Genomic DNA, 16,032 nt, shown 5'->3' with positions numbered 1-16,032 from the left:
TCTTTATGTATATATTTTATTCTGTAATTGTTTTACTTATGTATGTAATTAGGTTTTTACTATCTGTGTCCCCCATTACATCATAAGACCTCTGGGGAACATTCACATGTTTTTGTTTCTGTTATTTGACATTTTTTCATTGTAAATGAGGCATCCATAGGAGCCCCAGTTACAGGGAAAACATCCCTTGTAGTGACAGTAGTCACTGGCAGAGCTGATTAGGATCTTCAGGGAATCCCGGCGGTCACATGACTGCCAGCCCGTGTAGTGGAAGTTATACTTCCAGTTTTACTTTTTAGTACATAGCACTCATTGAGCGCTGTGTACTAAAGAGCCAGAAAGGGTTAAAAACCCCTCCTGTCTTCTCTAGGTTATCAGCTGTGACCAACAGCTTAAACCCCTCCCCTCCGTATTTTTATTATTGGCTGGGTTTAAAGCCCAGGACCAAGCGCCATAAGTTTACGGTGCTTGGTCCTCAATTAGATAAGCTGAGTGAAAAGTCAGCTTAAACAACTGCGGACGACAAGTGAGCTATTTTTTATTGCTCAAATTCTCTTTTAAGCAAATTTTGAGCGACAATGGTTAGGTGTGCGTGGGCCTTAATGAAGACGTGAGAGGTAGTTCACAAGCTTTCTGCAGACATTAGATTTTACATTTAAAGCAACTGCTGCCCAAGAGATAAGCAGTGCTGTATGGATCTAATAGTAGGCTACTGGGCAACCTGAAGCAGAGAACGGACTACGGCACAACGTGGCAGTCACCACATGGCTGCTGTCCAGCTTGACCGATAGTGATGCAGATGAGAACCCTCCCCGTGTGCAGGGCCGGTGGGGCTTGCTAATGAATGAAGTGTTCACGAGCTCTAAATTGTGAGCAGCTGCACAGTATGCCCAAAACCATGCTGCCATTAACTTACAGCTCGTGATCCCTTAATTCATTAGCAGGCTGCACGGTCCTGCACCACTGGGGGGGGGGGTCCTTTAACCCCTTAATGACGCGGCCCCTTCTCTCCCCTCTCCCCCCTTTTTTGCATTTTCTCCCCCCCCCCCCCCCCCTTTAAAAAATAAAAATCGTAACTCCTTTATATATCCACTGACGTTGCTGTATGAGGGCTTGATTTTTGCGGGAGGAGTTGTATTTTTCAATAGTACAATTTAATGTATGAAAAAGTTTAAAAATGCCAAGTGGTGCATCTTGTTTCTATGGCGCACAAGCTGCAATAAGAATGACATAACTTTATTCTATGGGTCAGTACGATTACTAGGGTACCAAACATTTTTTAAAATTTTCTGTTGCCATCTTCTGCACGCAATAACGTTATCTTTCCATTGACCTAGATGTGCGAGGGCTCATCTTTTGCGATACGTCCTGTAGTTTGTGTTGGCACTATTTTTAAATTCATACGACCTTTTGATCACTTTTTACTGCTATTTTTCCTAGAGATAGGGTGACCAAAACTGCACATCTCTGGTATTTTTTTGTTCTGATAATGTTCACCGAGCGGTGTAAATGCGTCACTTTGATCTGATACCAAATATATGTATTTTTGTTTTAGGATTTAGATTCCATTATAAATATGGCAAACGGTTTTTTTAAATAATTTTTTTAAATTGATATTTGTTTAAACTTTATTGTTCTGATTTTTACTTTTTTTTAGTCCCCACAGGGCAGAACAACTTGTGATGCTTTGATCACTCCTGCACTACGATGTAATGCCATAGAATTAAGTCATACTGCGATCTGCGGTGATGGCTTGATAGGCAGTCTGCTAAGACAGCCCTAGCCCTGTGGCCTTTCAGAAGGACCCCGGCTGCCATGAAACCCACACGGATCCATGTGAACATCATTCGAGGGATTTAAATGCCACTGCAAGAAATGACAGCGTTATTTAAAGGGTTAATAGTGCAGATCACTTGCGCGGCTGATTGCAGCTATTGCCAACGCGTGTCAGCTGTAACAGCAGATGCGCACGCTGTATTAAGAGGTCGTCCCACGAGCCCTCTTCATACATACCCCGACCCCACAGGATGTAACTGTACGTCCTATAGTGGGAAGGGGTTACAGGAGTTGTCACATGAAAATAAATTGAATCACTTATCCACAGGGTAGTGGATACATAATTGATAGTTGGGAGGTGCAAACACTGAACAAGAACACCCATCCTGAGTCTGCTGAGTGAACGCAATGATGATGCACAAGTGTGGCCACAGCTCCATTCAGAACCTACCTGCGCACCACCATTCCATTAACCTGGGGAGGTCCCAGCAATCACCCCTATTGTGAATAAGTGATAAATGATTTCAAGGCATAACCCCTTTAAAAGGTGTTTTCTGGCTAAATGTTGTTGATAACTATTGATGACTCATCCTGTGAATAGGTAAACCGCCAGGGACCTACCATGTGGGATCCCTGACAATTAACTGATCGCCCAGCCCGCTGTCAGTGCAGTGGGACAGGATGTCATCAGTGTCAGAAGAGACAGAGGACTTAAAGGGGTTGTCTCGAGGAAGCAGTGAATTTTTTTTTTTTGCCCAGTCCCCCTAATTAAGCATACATTACTAAGCCCCCCTGTAAATGACTTTTCTAGCTGGTTTGTACTTACAGTTCCAGCAACTTATAAAAATTTTCCCAACATGGCCGCCGGCTTTTTTCCCCGTCACTTGCTGTAGCCCGACGTGCGCGCTCCCGAGACGCTACCAGCTGTGTCTCCCTGACAACCAGATGCCCCGCACGGCACACAGTCACCCACCGCCAGGCAGCAGGTAACCGACGCTAGACCCCTGACAACAGACGAAGGCCCCCCCGGCCCAGCGGCAGCCCCCCCCCCCCCCCCGGCAGAGCGGCAGACCCCCCCCCCCCCCCCCCCATCACTTACCTGGGCGGCAGGACGGCGAGAGAGCTGGGCGGCTTCTCGGGACAGCTGGGCGGCTCAAGTTTCTGCACCTTCCTCTAAGAGAGGATGGTACAGAATGGCCGCTCCAGCGCGCTCCCGAGAAGTTACAGCTCGTCTGCGCATGCGCAGAAGAGCTGTAGCGGCTAGCAGGCTGAAGCGGCTCGTGCTGAGAGTAGAAGACCGGACTGCGCAAGCGCGTCTAAAAAAGCAAGCCGCCAGCAAATTTAGACGGAACCATGGAGACGAGGACGCTAGCAACGGAGCAGGTAAGTGAATAACTTCTGTATGGCTCATATTTAATGCACGATGTACATTACAAAGTGCATTAATATGGCCATACAGAAGTGTATAGACCCACTTGCTGCCGCGGGACAACCCCTTTAACTCCCAATTGATTTCAATGGAAGTGAAGCTCTCTTACGCTTTCAGTTCCGACACAGATGACGTCCGGCCCCACCGCACGGACAGCGGGTGGACAATCAGCTGATCTGCAGGGATCCTGAGTGGTGACTCCTTATCAATTAACTATTGATAACCTATCCTAAGGACAGGTGATCAATAGAATTTGCCAAAAAAACCCCACAACTTTAAAAAAAGAGACACTGTTCCAAAATAAACAAATAAATTGGAGGCTGCGTTCTTGAAGTGGTTGTTCTTCGGATATGAAACCAAGACACCGGATTGGCAGCAACCCCAATACATAGTCATTGACGTGAAATAAAAAAAGGTAATGGAAATTTAGCATTATGGCCAATAACCACATTCCAACTGGCGACTACTGCGTTGAGTAAAACACTACTTTTAGATGAAAAATGTCACTAGCAAGGAGCTGTGGGTCCTTTTATGGTTCCGTAGAAAAAAAGAGGAGTCTTTTTCCAGGCTCTCCATGGAGGACAATCGTTCCCTACTCTTGTGCCACAACTATCCCCGTTTATACCTGAAGGCTGCTGTTCCTTAGATGCGAGTGCATACTGCGGCAATGAGCACAGCACTAGCTTACAGACTTGAGTGCGATCGAGCGTCATGTTTAGACACACCTCAGTTGAGGTACGATTGGGTTTTCTCACATTGTCATGTTTGTAGTACACCCACTAAATAAATAGGGCCCGAACTGTTAATTCCTGTTGATGAACTGGTTTTTCTCTTTTACCGAACTCTAGGGATAAGTCACATAGCAACCTTAACGACAAGACTCAAAATACCACTTCCCAGAGGAAAGGAGAGAGACGCAGAATAGCCAATGTGCTGAGCTGGAAGCAGTCAGCATTGTAACACTTCGGATGGTTTCAGAGCCTGGATCCATGTCAGCAGTTCTGTAGACCGTGTGCGATGTGAAATACATTGTCTTGTAGATTAATAATGCCATCATGCAGAGTAAAAAACATACTATACAAAAATCACAAGTGCAACAAGTCCTGGGCATTGTGATTACAAGCACACACTGATCACACAATGCAAGGCACAAGCGCGCAACTCAAGGAAGCCCAATCACTTAAAGGTTACCAGCCCACCAGAGATTAGCCGAATGCAAATTTCATTTAATACATTCACGAATCACTCAGAAACCAAAGCGGCTCCAGGCCCTCGCAGAAGTACAGTGAGGGCTTCTCACCGATAGTCCCCTACCCCACATCTTGTTCATTCCTGTACTCTGACGGACTCCGTGCACCCTTTCCAATAAGGGAAATTAAACTTACCTTTTCCATTTCTTTTTTTTTCCTGTTTGGGACTTCGACTGATTTAGCAACTTTTTCTATGTTCATACTGTTAATCCCACTTATTGCTCTTTTACGGTATCCCCTGCTCCCTTGACTGCTCTAATCCAGTTCCAAGGTCTTCCAAAGCAAAATAGAAATACTGTAGATCTAAAAAAAGACTAAAAGGGGGAAAAAAAGGTTGGACACAATTAGATTATATAGCTCCCTCCACATGTACCAAGGATCACAGGACTTGGGAACTGAGGTTTCTGGAGCAAAAAGATGCTATTTGGTAATGGTTTTGCTTGGGTGCAATACAAAAAAGATTGACCCTTCAGCAGAGGTGATCATGAATGTATGAAGCAGATGATAAATGATGGCAACACAAGAGACTGTCCGGTCTGTCACGGTACAAGACTAGGTCCTAGATAGGATCTGGGATCCATAAATGCTGCCAAGTATGTCCTATGGAAACAGTCCTGTTTTAATGCAGCACAGTAGGAACATACGCAAGACCTCACAAGGCTTCTACATCTACCAAAAAGTGCTATGGACAACCTCTGGTCATGGAGAAGGAAGTCCTTCTACCATGTAATCCCTTTCCAATTCACTAGCTGACTGACCTCAACTAGCTTACTCCATGAGCGACCGTGGGTCTATGGCTATTAGAGGACTATGTGGGTCAAGATTTGTGTAAGTTCAAGCATCATTACTAGCTTGCACTAATGCCATTTGGCCACTTATAATACACTCCAAGAGAAAAAATAATGCAGCCAGATAGAAATGTTGAACCTGCCGTAAAACTCAGCATGCGGTTACATCTCAGGCAGATATGTAAAGGATTACAGTTGTGGTCTGAATTGAAACTGGGCTCTTGCCATCAGAGGCTTTATAGGCAACGGGGAGAGCCTTTAACAAAGTGGCTCTCAGAGGCTACTTCTGTATATTGTACCTCTTATTGAAAATATTGACTTCTAGACATGCCTCCAAGATGCATTGAAGACACCTTGCCCAGTTAGACATTGTGAGGGGTCACATTATTGGAATAAGAGAAGTAGGATGGTAGTTTTGACAAGTTGTTAGGTGGTGTTGGGAGCAGTGGTTATGCAAGGGCACGGACACCGGACGAACAAGCTCTGGACAGTTCAGACCGACCACCAGTATAGGGCATGGTTAAATCCAACAAGCATGAGCAGATTGGTTGTCCACCATCCAGACATAGGTGCAACCTTCAATACCCTTCCCGGACCATTTCCAGGCACTTAGCAGAAGGAAATTTGGTGCCCCACTGCCCAAGAAATGTCCTGCCATTGGCAGCTCAACACAGACTCCTTTGTTAAAGTGGTGTCATGAATGAGAAATCTGGGCTGCTATGGACTAGAGCCGTATTCCAGGTTCAATTTGGGAGCTACCGACGGTCATGTTAAAGTACGGAGGCCGTGTGGTGAGCTTTTCCAGTAGGATAATGCTTGACCGCACACACACAGGAATGCCTCCATAACATTGCCACACTTCTCTAGCTTGCCTGTTGGCAGGATTTATCGCTGATCGAGCATTTATGGGACGCCAGATTCAGCAGCTTACAAGTGCAGGATATGGAGGCCAGGATATGGAGGCCCAGTTGCAATATCTGTGGGCAAATGTGCCGCAGGAGAACCTACAGAGCCTGCATGCCTCCATGTCCGACTATCTCATCATGTAGGCTAGCGGAGGGCCACCGAGGTACTAGAGCCTCCTATGAATTGGACAGTTTTCCACAATAAACGAATCCTTTCACATTAATATTGTGATCATTTACATATATAAAGTTTCATTCGATTTCAGCAACTCTTTTGCGCATTATTTTTCGTCAATGAGTGTACTTACTAGGCACCACTGTGGAGATAGAAAAAAGGTCAAGCCCTTTTGTGTGTCTACTGAAGACCTATTGAAGTCTGTGACCTCTTCAGATGTTCCTTTTACAAGAGGTATTTTATATACAGCTTAAAAGAAATTAAAATGTAATGATGGCAAAATGAGGTACAGAGGAATTAAAAGGAGTTCTGTTACATACATAGGAGCACACGATTTGCAGTGGGCTTTCCACTCCGGCTCCCCTTTATTACTACATTTTGTCACCCTTTTATTACCTTCTTCGAGTAAATGGTTCTAGAATAGCCCAAATTGACCAGATAACCAATACGGTTGGTGTAGTAGGGAGAACGGAACAAAAAGAAAACAAAAAACCCTCCAATGAAACACTAAACAATGTTGTACATCAAGGGAGAGTAATGCAAGTCTTTCCCGTTACATAGAGGAATGGAAACCTGGGACAAAGTGTAAGCAGAGGTAAAACCGACAAGGGAAGAGCACCGGCAAGATGACAAAACACCGGTTAGAACACTAAAAAAAAAAGTAAAATTAGGAAATAAAAAAACAGGACAAGAGGGGAATAAATAATAACTGGAAGACACGAACTGGATTTGAGCAATGAAGGGAGCAGGTAAAACCTGTAGTTAAGAATCACACTCCTTGGAATTACGATTTACAGAGCCAGAATTGATCCACCAGCCTGCCAACGCTCCATCATTTTCATAGCACCGCTCCCTCATGTTAGATTACAAAAATCAGATAGAAATCAAGCTTTATTGCAAGCAGTTCATGCAAACTTCTGCATGTGGCCATACAGTAGTCATACCCATCACCCAGTCTCTTTGACCCTCGGAACTTGACTTGAAATGCTTCATAGAAAGCAGAGGAGGGATTCCTGCGAGAGTCAAGAATCAAATGAAAAGAAGTTGAAAACATTTGTGCTACAGGTGATAAAACACAGGGGGGGAAATATTACAGACTGTTCTAACATCAAATGCCCATAGATTAAAGGAGGCCCCCCACCTTATAGTTTGCATACAGGTCTATACATTTGTAGAATTGGCATCTACATTCTTGAAAAGATGCACTTCTCATGCTGCTCTGGCAGCCATCCGGGTGGAGCTGCTCGGCGAAGTGCCTACTGTGGCTTGAATGACGTCCCTTCAGCAAAGCAGTCATCACAAGCCTTGAGCATGCAGCACTGCCCTCTATTTCGGGGACACACACCTGTGCATGCACCGCAACCCATTGGAAGAGATTTTAAAAACCTGCTTCTGACCACATCTCTTTGCCGAAGGGATGTAAATCGAGCCAGGCAGAAAAAAAAAAAAAAAAAAAAATATATAGATGGGAACAGACAGCACGACTCCAAAAAAAACTAATTTTCATCCATCAAGTCAACACTGAAAGTACTTCTCTTGAAGAATGCAGGTATGGATTACAGAAAGAGCGCCATGTATATACACTACAAGGGAGGGGTGCTGGTGGTTCCCTTTAAACAGGACCATCAGCCGAGTACGAGGAGTATACAGCTGTACTTACGAAGAGCTAAATTTAGCCTTAAAGCAATCCTGCAGGCTCACCCTACCTTAAACTTAGTCGCCTCAGTATAAAGGTGGCTATTACCTGACTCATAAGACGCTGGTGCTTTATAATTTGTACTTGCTGCAATAGAAATCAGCTCTCCATGTACTGACTCCCTGGTGACCCTATGATAAACTTGTGTTTACGTACAGCAGCCAATCGGGGTAGAGAAAGCAACAGCCTGAACCAATCAGCAGGCAGTGGGTGTAAGATTCCAAACACATTGTAGCCAAGGCCGGTCTCACATCTGCGTTGGAACCTCCAAACTGGGGTTCCGTCACAGATCGGGCTCAAAATGCCAGAAGTAAAAGGGTTGCATGCAAAAACCGGGAAGCTGGGCGGAAATTGAACGGACTGTCAGTCAATGGGGTCCGTCCGGAACTGTTTAGTCCCAAGACGGAGCCAGTCGGTCGTGGGGATTTCCCTTTCCTGCTCCCAGGATGGCGCTATATGCTGGCTAAAGCCAGTACTGCATGAGGTGACACATTGGATAGGCTCCAACAGCAGAGAGGCTGGCAATATATAGTAAGGGAACCCCGACGGACGTCTTCCAACATCAGAGCTGTCCAGCCTTAAAGCATAAGGTCTTTAGACGTCAGACAGTGGATTGGAAAGGGTTAAAAGACTTTCTAGAGAGTGCCAAGTCTATTTGGCTCCATGCAACAAAGGCCACAATTGGCCATAGACCAAAGCATTGCTATGGCTGGTCTTCACCTAAAACGAAACCAAGAGAAGCCATCAGCAGCAAAAAAGGTGGATACTTCGAGTCACCCAATTAATCTAGCCATCGGTGTGGATCTCAGCATTCAACCCCAGCCTAGTGAACGGATGCCATGTCGCAAGTCCTTTAGGGCTGGAGGTACACTAACAAGGAAAACTGCCCCATTGAATACTGGTTCAAATCTGTGGGAGACAGGATCGGGGCAGATTGATATAGTTTTGCAAGAGCTTTCAGTAAAACCTTTACTTTAAATTCCTAATTCAAGGTTTAGGAGTCCAGTGGGAAGTCCTAGTCAGTGATACATAGCATACATAAAAAGGGAAGGCTTATTCAAGAAAGATTGTCAATCACTGGATAAGACCGCCCACTTGACTCCTAACAGTGAGGAGTGATTTCTACCAATTGGAGGTTATGCTGAATTATATATGTTGTCTGTAGATAACATGTTATGTGTGACAGGTTTCCTATAAAAGTAGATAAAGCTGTACTAATGCCATTCTATACCAAAAAGGTGAGGGAAACAGTTTCTCCGTATAACTCATCTGAAGGCAACAACAACTGCAAGCAGCAACATTCCCGCTTCATTACATACATGAAATCCAAAGAGAAATGTCTGACTGGTATTTTTATAACTGAAACCTAGACTTAAAATAGTAAATTGAAGCTAAACTCGTGCCAGCGAGAAAGCTGCAGCATCACTTTTCCTGTAAGTACCCACAGCTTTGAGCAGAACTGGTTCCTCTTCCTCTTATGTAGTGGTAAGCTACACTTTGTACGGTCTACCACCTGCTAGTAAAAGCCTTCCTCAGAAGATCGGTACTAACGATTTAGAACATGTCCATTATTAGTTCCAGAATCAGACAAGCAGTAAATGGTGTGCAAGGCTACATAGTGGGGAGCACAAAGGAGCAACTGCAATCCCCGATGCTTACAGTGTTCTCATACATGGTAGATTGCCATTGAGTCTTCTCCGTAATTAGGCTTTTGCTACATTATGATGCTCAGATATTACTACCAACCAGCCGCATAGTAGTATACGGTATAGCCCTAGGAAATACAGTTACAAGCTCCAAATCTTTTTAGGACTATATGAGGAATACCGCGTTAAGCACCTCCCCATATGGCATATCACATAAACACGCCATTACACTCCGATCACTAAAGTCCAACTGCCGATTAGGAGAAAGAATGGCCTGAGGTCTCTCGGCATTTCACCGGCTGCCCACCAGGGGGATGGAGCCATGCCTACAGAGCAATGAGCATCGCTATACAGGGAAAATTTGTAAGAGGGCCCCAGCTAGTGAGCTTACCCCCTTGTTCAAAGCATCAGTGAGTCCTAAAGTCAGAAAGAGTCCAATGACACGCAGGTCTACCCTTGCAGGACTCCAAATGGTGACTAATGAGACCAAAATATATATATATATCATTTAGTGCCTACCTTTTTAGGCTGGGAAGCCAAAAGGCACCCAAGTGATGTTTTATCTTAGAGTCCTGCTGCATAGTAATAAATGTAAACTAACTATTCCATACCTCCTAGTACTTATTGGATAGAGGAAAGTTTAAATCTAGCATTCTGGCTACCCGCAGCCCCAACTAGAGAGCGCTGGAGTCCCCGCATCCTGTGATATGCAGTAGCCAGCTGTCCTCCCTGTTAGGCCTCGCAAAGAAAGGCATTTTTTCCAGCGTTTAAGGGCTCCTTCACACAGGCGATAGAGATTTCACTTTAGGAAAATTATGGCAAAATTGCAACTTTTTTCCCGTGATTTTTGAGCGCCGGTGCTGCCTTTTCTTGCAAAAACATCGCTGCCGCTTGTGCACTATTGTTCTCTCTTGCAGCATCGCATGAGTCAACACATCGCAAATGTGAAGGAAACTATTGAAAATCATTGGTTTCATAATTCTGCCTTCTCACGCATTCTTGCATCACACGATGCTTTGCCCATTAAAAAGAATGGACTGAAAATGTGGTAGAATGTGGGTACTGCGTTTTCTTCGTGCTGGCATTGCTTGGCTGCGTTTATAACTCCACTGAAGACGCAAACGCTGTCAAAAACACGTCAACGCAGCTGGAAATGCAGTGAACTCTGCGGTAAAAAGGTAAAAATGGCCTGTGTGAGAAAGCGGCCTTAGAGCGGCGCCTGGAGGTGGCGAGAGCGTAGAGCACGTAGTTTTCTGTGGACGCTGCCGGTTGGCAATTAGTCCAGAGAGACAGTTCAGTGAAATCGCCAGTCGGCTGGCATGTACTAGTTTGAGTTTTTCTAACTGTAATGTCGATCTTTTGCCGACCAAAAATGGAGATTTGGCCGCCTAATTTTTAGACTTCGAAGCCGAGAGGCACCCATGTGATTTTTCTTGACAAGGGTTCAATCGGCATGGATGTTGATCGTGGCAGTTAACCCTTTATAGGCTGCTGGTAACCAGCAGACATTCAAACCCCTCAATCACCTTCTCAATGAGATTGTGAGGGGTAGTACAGTAGCCATGGCAGCCTGGCGCTTTCTGACCGATTGCCCAATAGACGCTTGTGGCATGTCTTACACTGCCTATTTTTATAATCACATTCTGATTTTTTGATAGTGGAGAGGAAAAAAGGTCCCATTATTAAGGGGTTAAAGCACGGAGGTTTGAGGTGGGCGCTGTTGAGGACATGAAAGATGTCAAGTTCTTAGCGGAGATCTGCACAGATGCGTCCCAGGTAACCTCATTGATTCCACGGCAGCGGAGAGCAGTTGCTTTAGGTCGCCTACATTCTATGGCCTCGAATATCTGCAAGGGGCATTTAAATCTTGGAGAGTTCTTCTACCTTTTCATGTCACTCAGGCCGTTGTATGCCACCTTATCTATGAATGAAGCAGCTTTACTCTTGCATCACCATTTATAGTCATCCATAGGATTACCTAAACAGATTTAAAGCCCGTGTGCCCTCCTTATATACTTCATGCCAATTAGGGATTGAATACAAGCAAAAGGGAAAAAAAATAAAATTTTCCTTGCCATGACCCTTTTTTTCCTGTGCAGGTTTTTCAGATGTCTCAGTGCCTCTCGATCTGTAATTGCTGTTGTCTATGGCCGTCTTCTCCTGGGCCTTGGACACATGCATGGTGCTCCCAGAAGGCTGTCGAGTCTGTTGCTATAAGCAGCAGCCTGTACTCTGCAGGTGAAGATCTAGGACGAAAGATGTGGCATTTCAAATTCCTCTGCAGACCATTGCCAGTGAACAGCCATTTCCACCGTTGCCTCCTTCTATAAAGTCTGCACTCGCTGGGATACCAGGACATTAAACTATTAGATGCCCCAATAAGAGATGGAGTAACAATAGCCCTATTAGGACATGTAATAGAGTGCTTTAAAAGTAGAACTATCTTGGTGACAAATCTGCTAATTGGTTACAGAAAAAAAAAAAAAAAAAACCTGCATGTTCCTGGGCTTTTGCATACGCAGTACTAATCTCTCAGATGGTCACGTGCTGCTCACACGATGCACATGAAATACGCGCACACAGAACAAAAACGTGGCATTTCCTAATTTGGGTCAGGAAGAGTTCCTTAAGGAGAAATGATAAGCACCTAGATGATGTGAGGAAACTTATAAGGCCACACATGCTCCTCAGGCAAATATGCAAATGGAGAGATGGAACAATACCTCTACAGCGCCACTTATTGAAAGGCAGCATTACTGCGAGTCAATTTTTAAACAAGCTTTACAACAATGACTGGGAAAGGTCAGCCAAAGCCAGAATAACTATACACGTCCTATCATGGCGCTTATTACACTTGCATACATGCCAGGTGGACTATAGGGATTGAGCGTACGCGTGTACGTGCTGCATACTCCCACGTGAAGACAATGCACGTTATACGCGAGTGAGGCCCCAGGCTGGCTTCACAAGGGCGAGAGTATGGCACATGATTAATGCATTTCTAGGCGCAGAGATATGAACCCCATTCTTTTGAATGGTGTCATACACATGAGCGAGGTTTTCAAATCGCGGCACGTTTTATCTTTCTGTGTCCTCTCACAAAGCAGCGCCCATTGTTTCCAGTGGGGCCGCTGGCAGCATCGCTAGGGTCACACAATGCAAGGTCTGCTGTTGGAAGCAATGGGAGAAACTCCATACTTCCCTGAAGTGGTGCAAGGCTGTTTTGACACAAAAACGCCGCACATTGGTGGGGAATTCACATGTTGGCGCGGGCACAATATAGGGACAAGATTAACCAAAAGTTCAATAATTCAAATTTTGGTGTTTAAAAAATAAGAAAAGGAAAAAAAAAAAAAGAGGATTTGGGGGGGGGGGGGTTATTCCCAATCTCCTCTGCCATTTCTGTCCATAGAAGAGTTGGTTGGCTTTCCTGACACCGAGCAGAGGAATCAATATCTGGAGAATGGAGTATTTTGGAAATAAACACCTTATGGGCAAGTGCATCGTTTTGTGATTTCTAAAACCCTTAACTAGGAACCTGAAGATGGCAATATCCCCTCTAAAGTAATTGTTTTAACCGGTTTTCAATTACCGGACGCCAGACAGGGAAAGTCCTCCTAGGTCTATCTAAAAACACACACAGTGGGTATTCCCATATTCAGGAAGCAGTACCCACCATCAGGATAACAGCGAACTGCTGCTCTGCAGTGCAGCAGAATCTCTGCCCATGTATACAGGCAGGGGTGTTCATAAGACCTTCATGTTTTCGGGCCTCTTCAGACCTACTTATGGCCTTAATCCAATCCTGTAATGGTTTACATGTAATATCCCAAACACAGCACCCCTGGACAGGACCTGAACCAAACCACTAACAGGTCTCAGTTTTGACAGCTTGCTGTTCATTTCTTGCATTTTGTGTCTGAAAGTATAACATGGTGGACTACACCATTTTTTCTGGCGCAAAGTACTGGAAAAGAATGATACCTACTGATACGGAGCCCTATTAGTCTCCATTTCAGCAGTTTTCATTAATGGCCAAGAAAGGTCCCACTCAAGGGTGCAGTTTTCTGGCAGCCGCTTGTTCTGCTCTAGCCGTTAGAAGCATGTGCACAAAGTCAGGAGGTATACTGTTAGCCAAAGGTACTGCAAGTATGGCTACCTTTAGGCTGGGTTCACACAGGCCGGATTTGCAACGGAAATTCCGTCCAGGATTCCGCCGCGGCGAGTCCGTCTGTGTCCACTAATCCCGGTATTAGCCAGCTATGTGGATGAGATTTCCCAGAAATCTCATCCACACGGGACGGTGAATCCGTGCGAAAAATAGACAACGCTGGAAAACATCCAGCGCTGCAATCGAACGCATTTCTTCGAGGCCTCATAGAAATCAATGAGATCGTTATACCGTAATATTCAAATGCTGCGGTAAAATTGCCTGTGAGAGGTCTTGCTGCTCATTGGTAATTTGTAGTACAAGCTAATTCTCTTGTAACATTAATGCTCGGCGCAGTCAGTGGGTCCAGAAGAAGAGGACGCCAAAGAACATGCTGGCTAGACAAACTGTACCACCGATTGTGCACACAGTATAATCTCGGCCCACAAGAGGTTCTAGGCAAAAAAAAAAAAAAACACCCTGAAATGTTGTTGTCTCAGCAACCTTATTTGCATATTTTTGCCTTTCCTTGAATTTTAATGCAACAACCCCCAAATGTGCTTTCACCAATGGATTCTACGCACCAGGTTTAGTATTCCTGGTTATTTCTACTAAGTACTTCCCACTAGAAGAGTGAGACTGAGCAATGAAAATTTGTGTTTCAGGAAATTATATGACCCCAGACAGGAATACATGGAGCAACCAATCACAGCGCAGCTTTCATTTTATCGCAGCACTAAAAGGATTGAAACCGGTTGCCTATGGCAACCAATTATAGCACAGCTGTTATCTTCCCTCAGCAGTGTAATATCTGGCTAGTGCATTCACATAGCATTAATCAGCATGGGTGTGCTTCCAGGTATTTATGCGCACGTTCTGATATCCTCTGTTCTTACGTAAAATGTCATGTTTTGCATTGCATGGGTACCTGGGCTATATCGATGTATAACGCATCTTCAGCACCAGGCGATGAACACTGCCGTAATTAAAAATCAAAGACTCAGATTTCCCCTTCAATTTTTATTGCCAACAGCAACCAATCACAGTTCAGGATTTGTTTCTTATACTTCTGATGTAAAATAAAAGCTGCGCTGTGATTGGTTGCTATGGGCAACAGTTTTTTATTTTGGAGGACTTCCCTAAGTGCGGTGCCAGACTCATTGCTGTGGCTCACTCTGTATATTCCAGGACTGCTTCTCATAAAATTGCCGTGCAACGCAGCGGAATACCTTCTAGTGTATACATGAAGTCAGCTGCCCTGCTATCTTTATTAGGCCTCATGTCCACGGCAAAATAGCATTTTAAATCCGCAGCATTTCTCCCGCATGCGTGATCCGCGCCCCATAGGGATGCATTGGACACCCGCAGGTAATTAAATACTTGCGGATGTCATTTTCCTTGAGGCGCGGGTTGCGTGTGCGGGAAAACACCTGCAGCATGCTTCATTTCAGTGCGGGGCTCCCGCAGGCTTCTATGGAGGCCGTCTGGATCCGCGGCACACCCGCAGCTAAATTTCTGCTCTCCGGCGTGGGAGAAAAAAAAAAAAATAGAGTGCCGAGCACATCCGCCGGGCCGAAGAAAGAGGAGTCGACCGCGACAGAGGGCAGATCCGCAGCATCCGGACAGGTAAGTAATTCTTTTGGGGCCTCATGTCCGCGGGAAGGGAGGGACCAGCTGCAGCATTCTGCATAGAGAATCCACAGCGGGCCTGATTTTCCCCGTGGACATGAGGCCTTAGGTGTTTTGGGGAAAGGTAACCAAATTGAAAAAAGAAAACTGATTAATGCAGTCAAGTCACATTTCTGGGGCTTATCTAAGCCGCACAGTTGCCAGTTTCATCACTTTTGTAGTAGAACAGCCAGACTGTAGCCTGTGCGGAGCTAAAGGCAGAGCTAGGGCTTTGCAGGACAGAACCCGTTACCTGTGCCAGGAATGGTGCCTGTGGGCAAGTAATCATCACATGAACAAAGGGCTCAGCAGTCTGTCAGATAAAAGGGAATCTCAGGTGGAGAATAAAACCCACCTGCCTGCACCCCTGAATCATCTTGTAAGCGCACACTTGTGCCCCCAGGTAACAGATCTCACTGCCCGCTCCGACCTCCCTGGCAGGAAGCCTCACATCTCTATACAACTATATCCCCGATATCTGGGCAAGACCCTTATCCTTCAGAATATCTAGTGGGAAAAGCATTTCCACAGCCAACTGTAGGACTGCGG

The 16,032-nt window shown here is 45.2% G+C and overlaps 1 protein-coding gene across 2 annotated transcripts in view; it reads right to left on the bottom strand.

Moving 5' to 3' along the window:
* The window catches only part of TSC22D2 (TSC22 domain family member 2), a 53,414-nt gene that overhangs the window by 23,629 nt on the left and 13,753 nt on the right, over nt 1–16,032 (bottom strand). The window contains exon 2 of one of the 2 annotated variants that reach the window (XM_066599661.1): nt 7,268–7,336. The exons of the other annotated variant lie outside the window; for it this stretch is intronic. Coding sequence (XP_066455758.1) covers nt 7,268–7,336 — 69 coding nt within the window. The remainder of the gene's footprint in view (nt 1–7,267; nt 7,337–16,032) is intronic. 2 annotated transcript variants of the gene reach the window in all.

This window comes from Eleutherodactylus coqui, chromosome 1, assembly GCF_035609145.1.
Source record: "Eleutherodactylus coqui strain aEleCoq1 chromosome 1, aEleCoq1.hap1, whole genome shotgun sequence".
Lineage (NCBI taxonomy): Eukaryota > Metazoa > Chordata > Amphibia > Anura > Eleutherodactylidae > Eleutherodactylus > Eleutherodactylus coqui.
This window is presented reverse-complemented; position numbering and strand designations above follow the sequence as displayed.